This window comes from Macrotis lagotis, chromosome 4 (genome assembly GCF_037893015.1).
Source record: "Macrotis lagotis isolate mMagLag1 chromosome 4, bilby.v1.9.chrom.fasta, whole genome shotgun sequence".
Lineage (NCBI taxonomy): Eukaryota > Metazoa > Chordata > Mammalia > Peramelemorphia > Peramelidae > Macrotis > Macrotis lagotis.
The window spans coordinates 269,506,579-269,528,780 of record NC_133661.1 but is presented as its reverse complement, the minus strand read 5'-3'; the positions used below and the strand labels follow the sequence as shown (position 1 = coordinate 269,528,780).

General features: G+C 32.5%; 1 protein-coding gene across 1 annotated transcript in view; it reads right to left on the bottom strand.

Moving 5' to 3' along the window:
• The window catches only part of MDGA2 (MAM domain containing glycosylphosphatidylinositol anchor 2), a 701,528-nt gene that overhangs the window by 3,319 nt on the left and 676,007 nt on the right, over positions 1–22,202 (bottom strand). Inside the window, exon 14 of the mRNA XM_074236282.1 lies at positions 10,176–10,281. Within this exon, the coding sequence (XP_074092383.1) occupies positions 10,176–10,281 (106 nt within the window). The remainder of the gene's footprint in view (positions 1–10,175; positions 10,282–22,202) is intronic.

The following is a 22,202-nucleotide window of genomic DNA, read 5'->3' as shown; positions in this document are numbered from 1 at the left end:
GATCAGATAAATTTGAATCATGTTCATTTCTGGAAACCAAATAATAGATCTACCTAAATGATAATTTGGGAATTTGGGAATTTCATATGTGAGAACTGTAAATCCAAATTCATATGATCTTATGAGAAATTTTGTGCAGAATTTAATTGTCTAGGTTTTTGAACTGAGTGAAGTAGAATATATAAGTTTTACTTGAGATGGAAACAAAGTAGTTCAGAGGAAATATCCCAAAATTCTTAAAAATGTCAGTATTTTTCCAAACCCCATTTTTTTCAAACAACTTTAAGGAGCACTAACAGGAATAATACTTTTGCTTTACTCTATGATGGTATATTACAGAGAGGGAAGTTTCTGTCTTTTTTGCACTTAACTTTTTTTTTTCATTTTAGGTTTTTCCATGGGGTTAAATGGTTTGCCCAAGGTCACAAAGCTAGGTAATTATTCAGTGTCTGAGGCTGGATTTGAACTCAGGTTCTCCTGATTCCAGGGCTAGTGCTCTATCTACTACACCACCTAGCTGCCCCTGCACTCTCCACTGTGCCACCTAGCTGCCCCTGCACTCTCCCACTGTGCCATCTAGCTGCCACTGCACTTAACTTTTTAAACAGTGCATCAATGACATTTATTTGGATTAGTCACTATTTATTATCTAGGAGAAATTGTTAGATTTCAGATCCCATAATCTTCTGGGAAAGGGCAATTAAACCAAATGGATCAATCGCTTGATTAATATTCATGAGATACCTACAACATACCAGGCAATGTAAGAAGCCTCAGTAATACATATTCAAAGAAGGAAACAATCTCTACTCATGATGAGCTTACATTCTAACTGGAAAGAGAAATACATGTAAAGGTATAAAATATTAATAAATAGAAGAGGATTCAAAGAAGTTAATCACAAAGTAGTTTAGGAGGGAGATCACTAACATTTGGGAGAATTAGCAAAGGCTTAATGCAAAAGATGGTATTTGAACTGAAGCTTATATATTCCATGAGAAAGTAAGAGAGGAAAGGTCTGGAAGAAAGGCAGCTGGAGGGAAGGGTAGGTGATAAAAGGGAGAGAAGACTGTGGAAGGAGATAGTAGTCAGATGCAAAACAAATGGGAGTGGGGGATTAGGATGGAGGGAAATATAGTTAGAAATAGTAAATGTGGGGAAAATATTGAAATAAGTTTCTCTGTGCCCATCAGTTAGGGAATGACAACAAATTTGGAATGTGATTAATATTGAATATTATTCTGTTATAAGAAATGATGAACTAGATACTCTCAGTAAAATAATTTGTATGAGCAGATGCAATAGGAAATATAATATACACAACGTAACAGCAATGTTGTAGGATGATCAACAGTGAATGACTTACCTTTTCCCAGCAATGCTGTGACCCAAGTGAACTCTGAAGGACTTATGACAAAGAATACTATTCATCTCAAAGACAGAGTTGATAATGTCTGAATACAAATTGAAGTATACTTTCTTTTTGCTTTTTTTTCTTGAAGTTCCTTTTTTTTGGGAGGGGGGTTATATTTACTCTTACAACATGACTATTGTGGCAATGTTTTTCATTACTATACATTTTTAATCTATATCAAATAAATTATTTTTTTCAATCAAGGGGATTGGGGGGATGGGAGAGAATTCAGAACTCAAGGTATTAAAAGTGAATTAAAAGTGAAACTTGTTCTTACATGTAACCAGGGAAAAATAAAATAAAATAAAGACTCCATGAAGCAGAAATAAGGAAGGAGATGTGGGGAATGATCACTAAAGAATTTAGGGGATAAAAGAGAGTATTCCTTTTAAGGACATCTTAGAGAATATGGTAAGGGGAATAATATCCTTTGAAACTGCAAAGTTAGACAAGTAATATTTATAAGGAGATAGAGAAGTTTACTTTTAATCTTAGAGAAAATAGGGAGATACTGGAGTTGGTTGAAGGGAATGACAAGCTTAGATCTGCATTTAAGGAAAAATTATTTTGACAGAAGTTTATAGTATGGATTAGGGAAAGGGCACATGAAGCAAGAAGAAATATAAGAAAGCTGTTGAGTAATCTAAGTGAGAGGTGATAAGGGCATATAATACTTTGTGAAAGCAGAGATTATTTGGATGCAAAAGATGTGAAGGTAGAAAAAGCAAGGCTTGACTTGAGGAAAGGGACAATGAAGAGATCAGAATGATGTTGAGATTACAAACCTGAGAGACTAGACAGATGGTGGTGTTACTGAAAAAAGAAGTTTGAAATAGGGAAAAGTTTAGGAGTAAATAGGAGAGAGTTTAGGAAGAAAGATGATGAATTTGGTATTGGACAAGTGGAGTTTTTGATATCTCTAGTATATACAATTGGAAATGGTCAATGGGCAATTTTGGGGGGGAATAAAATTCAGGAAAGACAATGGGACATGATAATAATCATGATAGCATTTATATGACAGTTTAAAGATTATAAAGTGTTTTACAAATACTATTTCATCTTCATATCAATCCTGAGATATAGGTGATATTATTATAATACTAATTTAACAAGTGAGGAAACTGAAGCACAAAGAAGTGAAGTGACTTGCAAAGGATTACATAGCTAGTAAGTGTCTGATTCATGTCTTCCTGACTACTGGTCCAGTGCTCTATCTACAAGATAGAGTATAGCTAGCTGTGGATTATTTGCATAGATGTTATAGTTAAATCCATGGGAGCTAATGAGGTTTATAAGAGTACTGAAGTAGAAAAGAAGAGACCTCGGACAGAAATTTGAGATGGAACTGGTTGGACAGAATTCACAGTTTGAGAACATGATATGGAAAATGAACCAGAAAAGTAGACTGAAAAAGAGTGGTCAGATAGGTAGGAAGTCAATCAAGAAAAGGTTTTCAGGAAGAGAGATTATCAACAGTATTTAAATGCAGTCCATAGAGGTTATAACTGAGAAAGGATCATCAGATTTTGTAATTCGGAAATCACTTTGAAGCAAAGAATTTCAGCTATGTTTTGGAGCTGGAAGCCAAAGATTTGAGGGGTGAGTGAACAATAGAGGAGGTAGAGGTAAAGAATGAGTTTGACTGAGAATGGAAGACATAGGATGATAGCTGAATAGGATGATAGGATGTTGGAAGTATTTATAAGAATGAGGATAAGAGAGACTAAGGGATGTTTGAAGGTGATAAGGAGAGGCTGAAGTTGAGAGAGAAAAGAAGAGAAAAATACAGATAGAAACAGAGAAAACAGAGAGAGAGAGAGAGAGAGAGAGAGAGAGAGAAGACAAGTGATGGGATCAAGGCGATCATATACAAGGGTTATCCTTATTAGAGACTGGGGGAAAGGTGAAATTGGTTGAGAGATAATGAGTTTTGAGATAAGGACAATAAGAGGAGAGGGGTCACATCAAATAAGCTTATTTTTTTCAGTAGAGAGACAGAAGTCCTTACTAGACAAAAGAAGTTTGGAGGACTTAAGGAGGAAATAAAAGGATTTGAAGCAACTTCAGTGGAATTAAGTTTGGGAATAAAAGTGTATCTCAATATAGTGAGAATCCAGTTGAGGTTGAATATTTTAATTTGTAGTTTGTGTAGCCAGAACATTTGTCTGATTTTCTTCAGTTTTATTCAGTAAATCTTGAAAGGTTTGTCAATGATAATGATAACAACAACAATAACAATAATAATCCTCACAACAACCCTGGGAAATGGGATGCTGTTATTATTCCCATTTTATAGTGGAAGAAAATGATAAAAATAAGGGTTAATTGACTTTCCCAAGGTCACATTACTATTTAGTTTTTGAAGCCAGATTTGACTCCTGCTTCTCAGGACTTTAGGTCTGGTGCTAGGTTATCTTTATCACTTAGTTGCCTCAAGATGAAAATAGTGATAGGGAAAGGGATTAAAGAACAAAGCAAAATATAGAATTGTAAAGACTAACAATTGGGTTGAAGTTAGAGAGTGACAAATACAAAATCAAAAAAGGGATGAGAAATTTCTTAGGTATTGAGAAATTAGTAGATCTTAGAGATCAATGACAAGAAAAGAAAGAGGAATTATAGTATGTGTGTGTGTGTGTGTGTGTGTGTGTGCACGCGTGCGCAATGTAGTGGTTTATGCTCAGATAGAGGAATGTCAGGGAAGTAGATCCCTTGTGGGAAATGGCAAAATTTAGTGTGTGACCATCCCTATAGGTAATTGAAGAGGACTATAAAGAAGTGGATCATGGGACTTAAGGAAGTTGAAAAAATTAGAAGTTAGGTATTTTGAGGGAGGATGTTCATGAATCCAATAATTCTGAATTCCTGTGGATTATCATCTAAACCCCTTTTCTCACCTCCTAAGCATTCTGTTTTTTAAAATTTTATTTAAAGCAATGGGGTTAAGTGACTTGCCCAAGTTACACAGCTAGATAGTTATTAAGCATCTGAAGTTAGATTTGATCTCAAGTCCTCCTGATTCTAGGACCAGTGCTCTATCCACTGCACCACCTAGCTGCCCCCTCATCTCCTACTACTCAATATCGCCACCTTCAATCCTCTTCCTCCAAAATTTCATCATAACTTTACCCTTCCACAATGCACTCTGAAATACCTGTTCTATAGGCAACAAGCTTCCCTTCACCTTAAATCTTTTTCTTTGTCCATTCTTTCCATCTAAAAACTTTCACTAAAATCTGACTCTGTTGACACATCCTCCCCCTCCTTCTTCTTCTTCTTGGTTTTTGCAACATAATGGGGTTAAGTTGACACATCCTTCTTGCTTACTCCTTCCAGTCCTGACTAAACTTTCATTGATCCTCATTGGTTCACTAGAAATTGGATTACTCCTTGTTCCCCATTTCCACTTCTATGTTCTTCTATGACCCTTTGCCTTTGAGGTTCATGCTATTCATATTTTCCACCCAATCAAAATCATGGTAACTGTCTATAGACTGCCAGATCATCCCCTTTTCTTCTTCAGTGTGTTTGATTCTTGGCTTACTATTTACTGTCCTCCTACTCTTATTCTCATACCAGATAGCTCTAGCATACATGATGACTTTCCTTCAAATAATATAAATCACTTAGTTCCTCAGTCTACTCACCTTCTATGAACTACTCCTCTACCCTACCTCAGATACACATAAAGATAGTTGTATCCTTCATCTTGCCATCAGCAAAAAATCTACCACCTCCATGTCCTGGAATTATACAATTTTTTTTATCTGACCAAAATCCTTTGGCTTTTCACCATTCACTATTTTTACATAATTCTACCTTTCATCTATATTACAACCTCCATTCACAGGATTCCTCAGTTCTCTCCTATGCCATCTCCCCTGAACTAGCTATTATTCTCCTCATGGGCTCTTTAGTGAAACAATTCAACTCTACACTCTTCTTATCTTGGCTCTCTTTCACTTTATTTCTATCTTAATTAGTAAGGTAACATTGAAGGGAATGAGGATGAGAGAACATCATTTTGAGGGTTTGAAGGGACAATTTTTCCTTAAATGGTTATTTTTTAGTTATTCGAGGGGTGGGGGGAACAGAGATGACAGTGAGTGATAAGCAAGGAAGGTCAATGGTAGGGGTATTGAAGAGTAATTTGGGCTGTCTGGACTTAATTACCTGGGTGACTGATAGAAGGGTTCAGGGTCTTGAGGGAGGAAGGAAATGGTTATCATCCCCTCAACTTTTGTATAAGAGGCTATAGCCTAGACTGGGTCGGTTTAGCCTGGGGCTGCTGGGTTCAGATGTTTCTATTCACTTCTAGGGTGGCTGGTGAGAGTGAGGTATTATGAGAATGTTAACTAGTATAGATAAATTAGGCAATAGAGTGATATAATTTGAAAGATATCATAGGCCCTATCTTTCCTTAGCCCCTTTTCCCCATGACCTGATGACCTATCAAAGTATCTAATGATCTCAAATAGGAATTAGAACTAGAATGGATCTTAGAGATCAGCTAGAGGTAGACAGTTCTTTTATAGATGAGGTAACAGACCTAGATAAATTAAATGACTTACCTAAAGCAGAAATGTTGAGATTCAAATCAAAAACTTCTAATTCCAAATCTACTATAGTTGTCTTTCCTTAGCACAATGTTGTCATTTTTCATTTCAATCTATTAATAAACTTATTTAATAAATTATATTGAATTTTAAAACCCATTAAGAAATAACAAAATAAAATAAGCACCTACTATGTGTCAGATACTATGCTAAGTTTTGGGATAAAGTCATTATTTTCAGGAGACATCTTTTAGAATAGACCTATTTCTAGGAAAAGGTAATACAAGCCCATTACTATCAAATTTTTTTAAGTTATTAGATTAATTGAAATAAACCTAAAAAGCCTAGAGTAACATGGTAAAGTAGAAAGTACTTTTTCCCATTATCTGGTAGGGGTTGTGAGAGCGGATTGATGAAGTGTTATCTGAGATATGTGAAAATAGTTCTAAGATGACATTTGTCTGGATATGTTGGTGAATGATGTGGAAAAATACTAAGACCCCTATCCTGCTATTTCCCCCCCACACACTTTATTTTTTAAGAAATATTAAGTATTTCTTTAGTCTAAAGTCATTTGTTGATTTACATGAATGAAAAAAAATCTTATCATTACTTTTATTTAAACTCTTAAGAAAGCAATATCATTTTGTAGCATTTTTATCAAATGTCAAAGCAGTTTCTGAACCTCCCTATGTCCTATAAATCTATTCAGCAAAGAAAGGATCCTGAAGTGATTAGGGTAATAAGTACACTAAGAGGAGGAAGACTTTTTAAAAATTTTTCACTTAATGAAAGTATCTCTTGAATTCATCTTTAATCAAATGGAAGAGAGAATCCTTAGAGAAGTGGTCAAAACATTATTAAGTATTTTAGGAAAATGAATTTTCATTCTATTATAAGTTGTTTCCACCTGTTAAGTCAAATTGTTTTGAGATTGCAATCTAAACTTGGAATTATGCTTAATAATCTTGACTGTGGAACTTTATCATTGTTAGGGAATATTGTAAATTTCAAAATTTCAAAGCTGTGGGAAAACTATTCATTAGAATATGAGTGAATAAAAAACATATTCATTAAAATATGAGTGAATAAAAATCCCCTGAAGTAGTTGCATTGCTTGAATTTCCACTGCATATTTTAACTTGAACTAGATCCATTTATCTTGTTTTATATAATGATAACTTCAATTGTTAATTTGAAAACATGTGATCATTTCAGAATTTATGATTTAATTTAATAATATAAACTAATTAATTAATAATGTAAATAAATTAATAATAAATAATAAATACTGCAAATTTAACTAGCTATCTGGGTTAACCAGCAAATTATTTCCAAGATATTTGGCCCTAAAGTATATTTTTTTCCCTTCAATTTTGAGTGAGGAATCAAGAATGACACTGAGATTTCAAATAGAGTGGATAGAAGAATGCAGGTACCCTTAATGGCAATAATAATAATAATTTTGGGGAAAATGTTAGGTGTTTTTTGGAAAGATAATGATTTTTTTTTGGAAATGTTGAGTTTGAGGTACTTATGGAACATTGGGTTGAAATGGGAGTCATCTGGAAAGAAAAGATGAAGGGACTCAAGATAGTACCTTGGTGTAGTTCAATTGTTAAAGAGAATGACATGAATGAATATGCAGCAAAGGAGACTATGGAGTGTAAAGACTTTCAAAGAAAAGATTGATTCATCTAGTCATAGATCAAATTTCAAATAAAAAAAGAAATGGCCTGATTCAGTTTCAGCTTAGTGTATTATTTGAAATATTTCACTCAGTCCTATTGAAAACTATCTGTAGTTTTCAGTCAAAATGATTCAAGAAGTAGACCATCTCAGTTAAAGACCATCTGAGCTAAAGCAAAATGTCAAAGAACTTTTTCAATTTACTTAATTTTGTCCATAATGGGAATATTTATCCCAAATATTCAGTGATAGGAAATCTGTCTCATTCATGACTTTTTGATATTGTATAGATATGAAAATGATTATGAAACATCATGAGTTATTTCCACTTAGAAAGTTAAATCTGAAAGGTAACTATTCATTTATGGGATTATGCTAAGAAAAATCAATGATGTATCCAAACCCTTTGAGCCAGTTTTTCCAATGCTAAATATATTATCCATGGATGTTAATGATAAAAAGAAAGGTTTTTTTATGCATAGATAGATAGATAGATAGATAGATAGATAGATAGCAGTACCTTTTATAGTAGCAAAGAATTGTAAATAAAAGAATTGTCCATAGATTGGGAAATGTTTAAACAAATTATGGTACATGATTATAGTGAAAACTACTGCTCTGTAGGAAGTTATGAATAAGAAGAATACAGAGAAGGTTCAACAGAGTTCTATGCACTAATTTAAATTGAAGTTAGACAAGGAATACAATGTATGAGACAACAATGAAGGAAACAGAAAGAACAACAATATTAACAAAATGAAAATGAATGTTGTGAAATCATACTAACCATTCTGGATTATCAAGATCTTTGCAGTAGCAGGAAAATTTAGACATAGCATACTCTATATAATGGCAAAATTTTTTGATATATTGATTATCTTTGCTGATCTATTCCCTATTCCTTCTTGTATTCTTTACTACAATGTATGGCTCTCTTTGAAAAGACTAGAGGTATATAATAGGAAATGATTTAAGCAAAAGAAATTAATATATATTATACATGTGTGTATATTTGTATCTATATCAGTTTGAAATAAAAATAGTTTAAAAAATCTTAGAATCTATGTTATTTCAAACATCTGAACATCCACAGCTTATCAATAATATTACATATATGAATATTATTGCTCATTAAATAGAGGCAAATGGTTTCATTCATGAATTAGTTAAATAAGATAATTATGGATTCATAAATAAATATTTAATTCCAAATTTATTTTCACTTCACCAAGAGGTGGATAACCTTTTTTCTCACAAGGACCATTGGATATTTTTACCATCATTCACCTGTTAAATTTGGTCAAACATTTAATTAATTCATCCCTAAAAGGTCCCTAGATTAATTGAATTTTGAGGCCCAGCTGCAGTTGCCATGGTGTACTTGACCAAATGGCCCATGGGTCAGACATTCCCTGCCCCTGACCTAGAAGACAATTGAAATGTTTTAAAATATTTATTTAAAAGAGCCATATTTCCAAACCAAAATACTAATTCTTTGCTTTTTCTTGATAACAGAATTTGGAACAAGACAAAGAAGCATATCTATATCTTCTCTAAATTGGTTTTTGACTTTGAAAATTATACTTTTAGTGAATTTCAGAAAAACCTGGAAAGACTTACATGAACTGATGCTGAGTGAAGTAAGCAGAACCAGAACACTGTAACAGCAACATTGTGCAGTAATCAACTATGATTGACTTAGTTCTTCTCAGCAATACAATCATCGAAGACAGTTCCAAAAAACTCATGATGGAAAATGCTCTCCACATCCAGAGAAAGAACTATGGAGTCTGAATGTAGATCAAAGCATACTTTTTTCACTTATTTGTGGCTTTCCCCTTATGCTCTATTTCTTCTTTCATAATATGAATCATGTGGAAATATGCTGTCATGGATTGCACATGTATAAATAATATCAGAATGCTTACTATCTTAGGGAAATGAGATGAGAGGGAGAAAAATTTGAAACTCAAAATCCTATGAAAATGAATTTTGAAAATTATCTTTGCAAGTATTTGGGAAAAAAATAAAATATTATTTACAAAAATGCAAAATGAAAATATACCTTTAACTCACGATCAAAAATGATTTCTATCTCTGGAAAAAGAACTGATGGAGTTTGAATACATATCAAATTATACTATATTTCATTTTTTTGGTTCATATTTTCTTCCACATATTGACAAATATGGAAACATGTTTTACAAAAATTGAAAATGTATTGCTTACTGTTTCAGGTTGGGGGCAAGGAGAGAGGGACATAGAGAATTTTGAACTCAAAAGTTTTTTATAAAGATAGTTAAATAGTTTTTACATGTCATTGAGGAAAATAAAATATTTTTAAAAAGAAAACATACATTTAAACATTTGAAATAATAAATATATTACACATAAATATATAGCATTATATAAACATATAACATGATATTATGAAACATATATATATATATATATGTATGTATATATATATATATAATCTTCAAATCATTTTCTTGGACAAAAGTGCAACTTACTCTTCATAGTTAGATCTTGTTTTGTACATTCTCCTTCTGAAATTGATACATCATCAATGGCAATATCACCTTCAATGCCAGGACCTCGAATACCTTCAAAAATGAGCTACAAATGTAAATAACATTAATTTATTCAATCAAATATTATCTGTATAATTAATTTATTATAAAAATCGAGGATGCAATTACTTAATGATCAACTCTTAGAATGTCTTTTTTATTTTATAAATTAATAAATAGTTATCATGGATCTAAATCCATATACATTTTTTGAACTCAAGAGAAATATTGGTTATTAGTAAAGACTAGTTTCCATCCCTATTTTTGATTGAAAAAAAATCTTGATTATTAGGGAATAAAAAAGTTGGAAGATAATCTTTTTCTGAGAAGTACAGACTTTGAAATATATTCTGAAAACATTTATAACCAAAAAAAGAGAGAAAAGTTTAAATAGATTCTTCTCTGGAATTTGAAAACGTATAGTATTACTAAGATGGTTTTTAAGCCTGTAACAACACTCACATGGAGATTCTTATAATTACAATTTCTACACAGACCTTTAGAAAAGTAGAAGAGCAGATGTGTGAAGAGTTTTGGTATATGTTAAAAAATATCTGGTTGACCAGATTGTATTAACCCAGGAAAAAGTGTTTCACCTTCATGGCCATTAACTCAGAATTCCTTAATCTGATTCTAATCTTCTATTATACCATCTTTCTCTGTCCTTTATGACCTCTAATACTAGTGTCTTTGTCTTCATTGTAGCCTACAATTCCTCTATTTCTCAGCTTATTTTTACCAAGTCATTACCACTTCACTGAGTACATTGTCTTGTCTTTGCAACAAACTAATATCACATGATCTTAACCTGGGCCTCATTTCAACAAAGTAGTCCCTTTTCTTATTCCTAATAGACTCACCTTCCCATTGTCATGATGGCTAATCCAATTTTTAAAAATTTTTAAATATATTTCAAAGGGGTTAAGTGACTTGCCCAAGGTCACACAGCTAGGCAATTATTAAGAGAGAAATCTGAGACAAAATTTGAACTCAGGTCCTCCTGGGGCTGGTGCCACCTAACTATCCCTCTAAAATTTTTTGATATCCCTTCAAGGATCCCAAATTCCCTGCACCCAAAATCTTAGAGCTAAGTATTTCAACTCATACTTCACTGAAAAAAAAAAGTTGAAGACATTTGACAAAAACTCTCTTCTCTTCCTCCCTCCCTCCCTTCACATCACTTATCTATCTTTCCTAATTATCTCCTTTACCCTTATCACATGAAAATGTGACTTCTTTTTTCTAAGGCATGTGACTTTGATAAGCATCTGTGATACATTTCCATGATTTTCCTAACATAATTTCATGCCACTTTACAAATTTTGCCAACATACTCTCTTTTTAATCTCTCCCTTTCTCCTGGCTTCTTCCTTGAGGCTACAAACACATCACCATCTCTCAAAAATTCTTACTTTGCTATCTATTTTCCTTAAGGTCTTTTCCTTTTCAGTCCTTGACAAAGCCAGTTATAATAAATATTTCAATTTCCTTTTCTGACTTCTCTGCAATGTGGTTGTGAAATTTTATAATTCTACCAAAAGTGCTCTCTGCAAAGTCACCAATTATCTTTCTTTAAAATAAAATTTTAATCACAAATTTTGTTTTTATGTTATCTAAATGGCTCCTACATTTCTCCCCCTTACTTTCCAGAGGGTCATTTCATACAGCAAACAGTATTTTAAAGGAAGAAAGGGAAAAAAATAACAAAAACCAATCAATACTGGAAAAAGTCTAAAAATTAATGTAAGATATTCCACTGTGGTGGTGCTTCAACTTCTGCAAAGAAATGGATTATATTGAACTTTAACGTACAACTAGTATCAAAAAAGATACAAATTACTCTCAGAAATTGAAAAAGGAAACACTGTTAGCACATTCAATGAAATAAATAAAATCTCAACTCCAAAATCAGGGAAGGACAAAGCAAAGAACTATATACCAGTAACACTAAATCTTTGAGGTCATGCTTATTTTTTGTAGGTCTGCAAAGTTCACTTTCAGTTTTTTTTTTTTGTTCTCTACATTTACATTGTTGTTGATGTGGTTTTCTTGGTTATGCTTAATTTACTTGCATCATTTTATTTATGATAAACTTGTCTTTACTCATCATATTTACCATTTCTCATAACACTGTGGTATTTTATTAAATTCGAGTACCACAATTTCTTTAGCCCTTCAATAATTCAGTAATCTTTTTCCTCACATTTTTGCTACCACAAGATGTGCTGTTATAAATATTATGACGTGTGTGATAACTTCTTTAGAGTCTATTAGTAAGATAGATTGAGGAGAAATAATTTAAGAATGAAACAGCTGGAAATCTATTGTTAAAAAAGAGCCTAGATTTCAATAAATTATGAAGCAAAACTGCTTTGAAATCTTAGAAACACCAGATAAAATAGAAATTAAAAGAATCTACCAATCACCTATATAAAAAGATTCCCAAATGAAAACTCCTAGGTATATTACAGCCAAATTCCATAATTCCACGATGAAGAAGAAAATATTGCAAGCAGCTAGAATTAAACAATTTATATTTCATATAAATAAAATAAAAGTCTAGTTAACAAAAAGATTTAACAGCTTCTACAGTAAAGGAACACATTATTCTGGAGGACAAAGGAGCTAGGATTAAGCAAGAATCACCTACCTAACAAGACTGAGTATAATTTTTCTGAGGAAAGAAATGACTATTTTATGGAATAGAGGACTTTCTAGCATTCCTGATGAAAAGTCAGAGTTCAGTAGAAAATTTGATATTTAACTACAGGACTTAAAAGAAGTATAAAAAAAAGTAAACATGAAAGAGAAATAATGAATTCAATAAAGTTAAACTGTTAAATTCCTACATAGGAGGATACTTATAACTGCTGTGAACTTTATCATTGTGAGGACAGTTAGAGGGAGTATACATAAACAGGGGGTCATGGGTGTGAATTGAATATGATGGAATCACATCTAGAAGAATAAAATGAATGATAAAATAAATGCATCAGAAGAGGGATGGGGACATTGAAAGCAGTAAATTGCCTCACATGAAAAAAAGTACAAAAGATTTTTATAATTGAGGGGAACATGGAGTGTATAGTGGGAAATGCTTGAATCTTATTCTCATCCAAATCATCTCAGAGAAAGAATAACATACACATTTAGTTTGGTAGAGAAATCTTACTTAACCTACAAGGAAGCAGGAGAAATGAATAAAAAATGGAATGGGAGTCTGTAGAAGGGAGGGAGGGATGGAAGGAGAGAGAGAGAGAGAGAGAGAGAGAGAGAGAGAGAGAGAGAGAGAGAGAGAGAGAGAGAGAGGTGGAAATTAGATGAGGTGAATAAAAACAATACTCATAACTGAAAAAAAGTTGATAGGTTTCTCTAATAAAAGCTTGTTTTCTCAAATATGAAGAGGATTCAGTCAAATGCAAATCATTCCCCAATTAATAAATGGTCAAAGGTTATAAATAGAAAGTTTTCAGATGAAGAAATCTGTAGTCACATAAAATATTCCCTAACTAATTAGAAATTAGAGAATTGCAAATTAAAACAAATCTGAGACACTACCTTATATCTGTCAGATTGGCTTACAGGGCAGAATAAGAAAATGACAAATGGGGAAATATAGAATTATTGGGATCCAATTCACTTCTTGATAGAATTGTGAACTGCTCCAACAATTCTGCAGAACTGTTTTGAACTATATCCAAAGGAGTATAAGAGCTGTGTATACTTTTGACCCAACAATAGAATTTTATCCCAAAGATATCAAAAAGAAAGGGAAAAGGACCTGTGATGTATAAAAAAGTAAGCAAGTATCTCTTTTTTTATTGTGACAAAGCACTGGAAATTGATGGGATGTTCATCAACTGAGGAATAGCTGGAAAAAATGTCATTGTAATTATACTATTATGAATTTTGAGCAGGATAGTTTCAGAAGAATCGTACATGAATTGATACAAAATGAAATGAGCAGAACTAGAAGAAAATTGCACAAAGTGACAGCAATATTGTACAACACTCAACTGCAAATGACTGCTATTCTCAACAATACAATGATCCAAGAGAATTCAAAACTACTCATGAAAAAATTGTTACCCACCTCTAAAAAACAAACCTAATGGAGTCTCTATGAAAATCAACACATACTTTCTAAAAATTTTATTTTTGGGGGAGTTTATAAGATCCGCATTTTCTTTCACAATATGACTAATATGAAAATATACTTTTCATGACTTGAGATGTATAATCTATATCAAATTGCTTGACTTCTCAAGGAAGGGGAAGAGTGACAGGGAGATAGAGACTTTGGATCTAAAATTTTTGAAAAGTGTTGAAAAAGATTTACATGTGATTTGAAAAATATAAACTTTTCAAAAAAGAAAGATCTGAAAAATTTGAAAATGACTGAAAAATGTATAAGTTATATACATATTAAGAATGGATTGTATTCCATTGCAATGTAAGAAGTGGTGAAAAGGTGTATTCGTGAAACTTTGACAAATATATTTCAACTGATATAGAATGATGTGTTTATATTTTTCTGTTGTTCTGTCATTCAATTGTGTATGAGCTACATTGAGTATGGTACTATAGATCCTTCTATCACCATTATGTCCCTAAATCTATCAAAGATCATTGTTTCCTTGACAATATCTATCCATTTCATCTTCCATCATCTTCTTTTACTTTGCTTTCAATCTGTACAACATCAAGGTCTTTTTTTAATGAATCTTGTCTTCTCATTATAAAGTTAAAGTATTTAAGTTTTAGATTTAGTATTTGACCTTTCAGTGAATTCTCTGAATTAATTTTAACTATTAACTGACTTGATGTTCTTTTTTCAAAAGTCTTCTCTAGAACCATGATTTAAAGCTGTTATTTCTTTCAGCTTTCCTCATAGTCCAAATCTCACAGTCATTCACTGCTGCATGAATGAAAACTTTGACTATAAGGATCCTTGTAAGCAATGTGATGTCTCTCTTTTTTCATTCTTTCTAAGGCACAAGCATCTTTAAATTTTATGACTACTCTCAACATCTGCAGTGATCTTTGAACTGCAAAATATAAAATCCTTGAGTCAATGGATCTAAATTCCATTATTTTCTGCCTTCATTTGCCAGGAAATGATGGAATCATTTACCGAGATCTTACTCTTTTTTGTCTTTTGCTTTTGTTAAGTTTCAAGTCAGATTTTATACTCTCTTCTTTCCTCCTCTTCAAGAGACTTCTCAATTCTTCACTTTCTGCTGTTAGAGGGATATCATATGTATATCTGAGATTGTTGATATTTCTCCAGGCAATCTTAATTTTGGCTTTTTATTCATCTTACCTGGTATATACATGATATACTCTGCACATAAATTAAATAAATGAGGTGAGAATATACAGCATTGTGATACTGCTTTTCTAATCTTAAACCAATCAATTCCATGTTTGTTTGCTTCTAAATGTTGCTTCTTGGCCTGCATACATATTCTTCAGAAGACAAGCAAGGTGCTGTTCTACACCCATCATTTTGAGAACTTGTCACATTTTATTATGATCCAAACAATAAAATACTTTAGTGAAGTCAGTGATAAAGAAAACGTTTTTTCTGGAATTCTCTTTACTTTCTTCATAATGAAGTGATTTTTGTGAATTTTGTCCCTAGTTCCTCTGCCTCTTTGAAAACCAGCCTGTTCTTTTAGTAATTCTCAGTCTATTAATTGTTGAAGTCTGGCTAGTGAAATCTTAAGCACAGCCTTGTTGGTATGTGAAATAAATTTAATTGTTTGGTAATCTGAACATTCTTTGAAATTGTCCTTCTTTAGGATTAGAAATTAAATTGTTCTTTTCCAATCCAGTGGCCACTATTGAGTTTTCCAAATTTAATGTCATATTGAGTGAGTCGTATTATTTTTGGATTTTGGAGCAATTGTGGTTATATGAAGTATTTGCCCATGGTCTCAGAGCAGCTAGTAAATGTCTTAGGTCAAATTTGAACTCAGATCCTCCTGATTCCAGGGCCGTGTTTAGTTTGCTGTGCCACCTAGCTGTCCCAAGGGTAGTACTAGAACAGCATCATCTAATAGGATTTTAAATAGCTCAGATGGAATTCTATCACTCCATTAACCTTATTATTAACCAGGTTTCCTAAGACTACTTGATTTAATTCTTCAGGATGCCTGGTTCTAGGTTAGTAACTAGACCATTTATGTTATCAATTTCCTACATATTTCTTAGGAGTATTCTTTTTTTAAATAAAAATGCAAGAAAATTTTTTTTCTAATATTTTTGTTTTAAGTTTTGGGTTCCAAATTCTACTTCATCTCTCTTTCTTCCTTCTTCCTTCCCTGAGATGGTAAACAATCAGATATAGGTTATACATGTGCAATTATGCATAACATTTCCATATTAGTTATTTTGTATAAGATTAAATAAAAATGAGAGAAAGTGAAAAATATAGCATACTTCATTCTGTATTCAAATATATCAAACAACATCTGAAGCAGAATAGTATCTTATGGGATTATCTTGGATTGTGGTGCAGCTAAGAATAGCTTCAGTGTTCGCAGTTATTCCTTGAACAATATTGCTGTTATTGTGTACTATATTCCCTGGTTCTGTTCTCTTCACTATGATTTAGTTCATTAAGTCTTTCCAGGTTTTGCTGAAATCATCCTGCTTGCTATTCTATTTCTTGTGGAACAAAAATATTCTATTTCAATCATACACGAAATTACCATTAACAAAGAAAGAAAACATTAAAATTCGCCACTAATGGGGAGGAAATTAATGATTCAGAGTTATTTTGCCCACTGTATGCCAATAAATTTGAAAATCTAAGTGAAATGGATGAATATTTACAAAAATATAAGTTGCCCAGGTAAAAAGAAGAGGAAATCAAATACTTAAATAACCCCCTCAGAAAAAGAAATTGAACAAGTCATCAATGAACACTCTTAAAAAAAATTTCCAGGGCCAGATGGATTTACAAGTAAATTCTACCAAGCAGTCAAGGAGTAATTAGTTCCAATTCTGTATAAACTATTTGAAAACATTAGGTGAAATTCTGCCAATTTTCTTCTATGATATCAGGAACCAGGAGTCAAGAGAGAGAAATAAATTTATAGGCAAATTTACCTAATGCATATGAATGCAAAAATTTTAAATAAAATATTAACAAAGTAAGTATAGTACGTATTTCTACGATAATGCATTTTGGTCAAGTAGGATTTATACCAGGATGCTGGATAGCATCAATGTTGAGAAAACTAACAGCATAATTGACCATATAAAATAACAAAAACCTAACAATTCATATAACTGCTTCATTAAATGCTGTAAAAATGTTGGATAAAATACAGTATCCATTCCTGGTAAAAACACTAGAGAATATAGGAATAAATTGAGTATTCCTTAAAATGAGCAGAAGTATTTATCTAAAACTATCAATAAACATTATTTGTAAAGGGGAGAAGCTAGAAGTATTTCTAATAATATCAGGGATGAAGCAAGGATGCCCATTATCTCCACTATTATTCGATATTGTATTAGAAATGTTAACCTTAGCAATAAGAGAAGAAAAAGAAATTGAAGGAATTAGAATAGATAATGAAGGAACAAAACTCTTACACTTTGCAGATGATATGATGGTATACCTAGAGAATCCTAGAAAATCATTTAAAAAACTACTTGAAACAATTAGCAACTTTAGCAAGATTGCAGGATATAAAATAAACCTATATCAATCATCAGCATTTTATATATTATTATATATTATTATACAGCAACAATACTTGTTTAGTGACCTACCTATCAAAATTCCAAAAAATTACTTTAATAAGTTAGAAAAAGTTGTAAGTAAATTTATATGGAAAAATAAAAAGTCAAGAATTTCCAGGGATTCAATGAAAAAATTGCAAAAGAAGGTAGATTAGCCTTAACAGATATAAAATTTTATTATAAAGCATCAGTCATCAAAACTATCTGGTATTGACTAAGAAATAGATAAATGGAATAGACTAGGTGCAATATCAAGAAATAATTATAGTAATCTACTGTTTGATAAGCCCAAAGAGTCCAGCTATTGGGATAAAAACTCTCTCTTCGATAAAAACTGTTGGGAAAATTGGAAGTTAGTATGGAAGAAACTTGGATTAGACCAACACCTCACACCCTATACCAAGATAAGATCAAAACAGATACAGGATTTAGACATAAATAACAATATTATAAGAAAACCAGAATTTCAAGGAATAATTTACCTGTCAGGTTTATGGAAAGGGAAGCAGTTCATGACCAAGGAAGAAATGGAGAACATCATTTAAAAACACATAGCAGATAATTTTGATTACATTAAATTAAAAAGATTTTTGCATAGACAAAACCACTGTAACCAAAATCAAAAGAAATGTAGTAAATTGGGAAACAATTTTTACAACTAGTATTTCTGACAAAGGACTTATTTATAAAATTTATGGAGAATTGAGTCAAATTTTCAAAAAAAACCCAAGCCATTCCCCATTTGACAAATGGTCAAAGGATATGCAAAGGCAATTTACAAATGAGGAAATCAAAGCAATCCATAGTCATATGAAAAATTGCTCTAAATCAATTACTTGTTAGAGAAAGGCAAATTAAAGCATCTCTGAGATACCATCTCACATGTCTCAGACTGGCCAATATGACCAGAAAGGACAATGATCAATGTTGGAAGGGATGTGGGAAATCTGGGACACTAATACATTGTTGGTAGAACTGTGAACGCATCCAACATTTCTGGAGAGCAATTTGGAAATATGCCCAAAGTGCAGCAAAAACTGTGCATACTTTTTGAACCAGCAATATCACTACTGAGTCTATATCCTGAAGAGATGAAGAAAAAGGGTAAAAGCATCACTTGTACAAAAATATTCATATCAGCCCTGTTTGTGGTAGCAGAGAATTGGAAATTGAATGAACGTCCTTCATTTGGGGAATGGCTTAACAAACTGTGGGATATGTATGTCATGGAACATTATTGTTCTTTTAGAAACTAGGAGCAATGGGAATTCAGGGAAGTCTGGAAAGATTTACATGAACTGATGCTGAGTGAGATAAGCAGAACCAGAAAAACATTGTACACCCTAACAGGAACATGGGGATGATGATCAACTTTGATGGATTTGCTCATTCCATCAGTGCAAAAATAAGGGACAATTTTGGGATATCTGTGATGGAGAATACCATCTATATCCAGAGAAAGAATTGTGGAGTTAGAAAAAAGAACAAAGAGTATTGCCTCTAATTTAGAAAAAAAATGTTATTTTATTATGTAATTTTGCTATCTCTTATACTTTATTTTTCTTCCTTAAGGATATGATTTCTCTCTCAAAACATTCAAATGAGATCAATATATACCATAGAAACAATGCCTTGTGTGAGGGGTGAGGGGAGGGAAGCAAGAATGGCAGATGGAATTGTAAAACTTAAAATAAATAAAATCTTTCAAACAAAAAGACACAGCAGGAAGAGATAGAGAAGCTTCATTTAAAATAACTGCAGACAATATAAAACATTTGGCAGTCAACCTTCCAAGTCTTAGAAACTCTATGAAAACAACTATGAAACATTTTTTCACACAAATAAAATCTTATCTAAATAATTGGGTAAAAGTCAATTTCTCATGGGTAGACTGAGCTAATAAATAAAAATGACAATTCTACCTAAATTAAATGATTTATTCATTACCAATCTAACTTCCAAAAAAATCACTTTTTTGAGCTAGAAAAATAGTAACTAAATATATATGTAGTGAAACAAAAGGTCAAGAATGCCAAGGTAATTAATGGAAAAAATATAAAAGAAGTTGGCATAGCCATAAATAAAATCACATTATAAAGCTTCAATCATCGAAACTGGTTTTGGCCAGGAAATAGAGTGGTGGATCAGTGGAAGAGATTGAGTGCAAAAGAGACCTTAGTAAATGACTATAGTAATCTGCTGTTTGATAAACCTAGCTTCTGGTGTAAGAGAACACTCTTCGATAAAAACTGCTATGCAAATTGGAAGATAGAGTGGCAGAAGCTAGGCATAGACCAACATCTCACGCCCTATACCAAGTTAAGGTCAAAATGAATACAGGATTCAGACATAAAAGGTGATACCATAAGGAAATTAAGAAAATAAGGAATAGTTTGGCTGTTAGATCTATGGAAAGGGGAGCAGGTTATGACCAAAGTAGAGATAGAAAACATTATTAAAAGTAAAATGAATAATTTGATTACATTAAGTTGAAAAGTTTTTTACACAAATAAAACCAATGTAACCAAGAAAAAGAAAGGTGTTTAACTTAGAAAACAGTTTTTAAAACTATGTTTCTAACAATAGATTCATTTCTAAAATACATAAAGAACTGAGTTAAATTTATAATAATACATTATTCCCCAGTTAATAAATGATCAAATGATATGGAAAGGCAATTCTCAGATGAAGAAATTAAAACTACCTATAGTTATATAATAAAAATCCTGAAGCATTATTGAATAGAGAATTACAAGTTAAAACAACTCTGAAGTCACATCTATCAGATTGGCCAATATGACAAAAAAAAGAAATTGATCAGTTTTGGAAAGGATATGGAAAACTGTGGTATTAATGCATTGTTAGTGGAGTTGTGACCTGATCTAATCTTTCTGGAAAGCAATTTGTAACTACACCCAAAGGGTAATATAACTTTGTATACCCCTTGACCCAGAAATATCATTACAATGTTTATATCATGAAAAGAACACAAAGAAGGGTAAATGAATCACTTGCAAAAATATTTATATGAAATTTTTCATTGTGACAAAGAATTGGAATTTGAGGGGATGTCCATAATTGATGAATGACTGAATAAATTGTGGTATATGAATGTGATGGCACACTATTGTTCCATAAGAAATCTTGAGAATTTCACAATAACCTGGAGAGACTTTCATGAATTGATGCTCAGTGAAGTGAGCAGAACCAGAAGAATATTATACAGACAAGGAGCAACACTGAGTAACGATCAGCTATGATGGACTTGTTCATTTCAGCAGTACAATAATCAAAGACAATTTTAAAGGGTTTGTGATAGAAAATACCATCTATATCCAAAAAATGAACTATGGAGTTTAAATGCAGACCAAGGATTAGTATCTTCAATTTTTAAAAGTTATCTTATGAATTATATCTTTCTTTCTTTCTCTCTATGTTTTCCTGTTTGGATTTGATTGGGCTTTCTTAAATCAGATTGCTGTCTGTGAGTGCAAGGGGAGAGAAAAATGTAAAATTCTAAACTTTACTGAAACATGATTTTGAAAATTACCATTGGATGTAATCAGAAAAAATGAAACATCTAAATATGAAAAGATACAATACTATTATTAATTGTTACTTACATTGAAAATAAGTTAAGAGGACCTGAACCAGGATAGGAAATAGTAGGAGTGGAAAAGAGAGGTTAGACATGAGAGGTAAAATCATTAAGAATTGGCATCTAGACTTCTGGCCAAGATGGCAGAGAGAAGACAGGCACAGTTCTAAAGTCTCCTGATCTCTTCCCGATCTATCACATGAAACAAACCTCTTAAAAGAAATCTGACCCACAAAACTCAGAAAGAAAAGCCAGGAGAAAGAACATCTACATCAGGATTTGTCTCCAGCAGCAGCTTTGGCCAAATTTGGGTGGGTGAGTCTAGGCTCAGAGGGAGGATCAGCCCCAGATCAACCAGATTAACAGCTGAATTGGAACCAGGAGCCTGAGGGCCTGAGAGCTGGACCTGCTGGATTAGAGGTGGGGCTGGACCGTGGGGGCCTGGGTCTGTGGGGGGGGGGGGCAGAGGCACTGGTGTTGGAGTTGTCCTGTCCCACAGGAGATCCCGGACAGGGCTGGGAGGAGAGTTCTGGAGGAGGAGACCTGTGGACACCATCCCTGGGCTCCTCTGGTCTGAGTCCCATTACAACTCAGACTTCTTCCCTAACAAA